Consider the following 1331-nt stretch of genomic DNA (forward strand, 5'->3'; position numbering starts at 1 on the left):
TGGCCCGTGGGGTGCGAGAAGCTAGACACGATGCACGTGGTGGTGAGGCCTTGCAGTATAATTTAGAATTTATACATTTACATTTCTTTTTTTTTTTTTTTAGATGTATCCTTATGAGGTGTACGTACACCGCAAGTTTCTGCATCCATGCACAACACCTCTCTTCCTGTCTCTGCGTTCATCTCTCCGTGGCAGCTTTCTTTATACATGCATGTAGAAGCCTTTCATGCCGCTTGCGTGCATGCATGCATGCATGCATGCATGCATGCATGCGTGCATGCATGCATGTGATTTCTGTGTTGTGTTTGGGGCTTTGTTGCAGACGAAGCAGGGGAAATGCCATGAGTTTGTCAGGAAGACAAAAGCGCCGTTTCCTCCGGGCCTTCAGCAGACAGATTTCGACGAAGATGAACACGAAGGTAACCTTAGTTTAATAGATTTCAGAGGGTTTAGGGTTTAGGGTTTAGGGTTTAGGGTTTCTGTTTGGGGGTGGGCGCGCACCCGCCACGCGGTGATAGCATTGAAAATGGTTGCACTGAAGGCAATCGACGAATTAAATTGTGAATTTCTTTTTTATGAATTTCCTTTTTTTATTTTTTATTTTATAATTATACTTTTTCCTTCTCCCTTCGTTTCCACTTTTTGTTTTCCGATCTCTCACTGTTTAGGTTTTGTTTCTACTTCGTTAATTTTCTTCATTTTCCGGGCTTTTTCATGTTTTTACTTTTTCATATTTATTAATTTTATTTGTTTTTCGTTCTCCTTCTTTTACTTTTCTTTTTTGTTTATTTTTATAAATTTATTCAGTTTATTCCTTTTTTATTTTTTTGTGAAATTTCGCGTTTTTTCATTCTTTTGCGTGTTTCACGTTCACACTGTATTCAAGTTTCACTGAAACATGAATTTCATGAATTTTTTTTAAATTTAATTTATTTTTTTTTATTTTTTTTTTTGTTTCTGGTGTGTATACAGTATATGAACTAACCGAAGCATGGCATGCTGCTCCAGTATTAACGAGCGAGAAGATATTGAACAGAAACTGCAGAACAGCTGCTGCATGGGAGAGGCCTCAGGGGGATGCACCGGAGCCTTTCTTCAGAAACTGGGCGAAAAATCACGACGAAATTCACGACGCTTTCACCAAGGCCGAGCGACAAGGCATGGAATTTGTTCGATTCAAAATACCCCCAGAAACACCCGTCAGTAACTTGCACGCACACGGCTCAGAGCGTCGATGATCGATGATCGAGGGTCTACGGTTTAGGGTTTAGGGTTTAGGGTTTAGGGTTTAGGGTTTATTAGCTGGGAAAGCAGAAAGGGATAAGTCCTGA

The 1331-nt window shown here is 40.1% G+C and overlaps 1 protein-coding gene across 1 annotated transcript in view; it reads left to right on the top strand.

Moving 5' to 3' along the window:
- The window catches only part of EMH_0068560 (F14o23.7 protein, related, related), a gene marked incomplete at both ends in the record, with an annotated part of 5999 nt that overhangs the window by 636 nt on the left and 4032 nt on the right, over window positions 1-1331 (top strand). Inside the window, 2 exons of the mRNA XM_013498757.1 lie at window positions 323-419; window positions 973-1199. Coding sequence (XP_013354211.1) covers window positions 323-419; window positions 973-1199 — 324 coding nt within the window. The remainder of the gene's footprint in view (window positions 1-322; window positions 420-972; window positions 1200-1331) is intronic.

The sequence above is a fragment of the Eimeria mitis genome, genomic scaffold, assembly GCF_000499745.2.
Source record: "Eimeria mitis Houghton genomic scaffold, Emh_scaff3692, whole genome shotgun sequence".
NCBI classification, from domain to species: Eukaryota; Apicomplexa; class Conoidasida; order Eucoccidiorida; family Eimeriidae; genus Eimeria; species Eimeria mitis.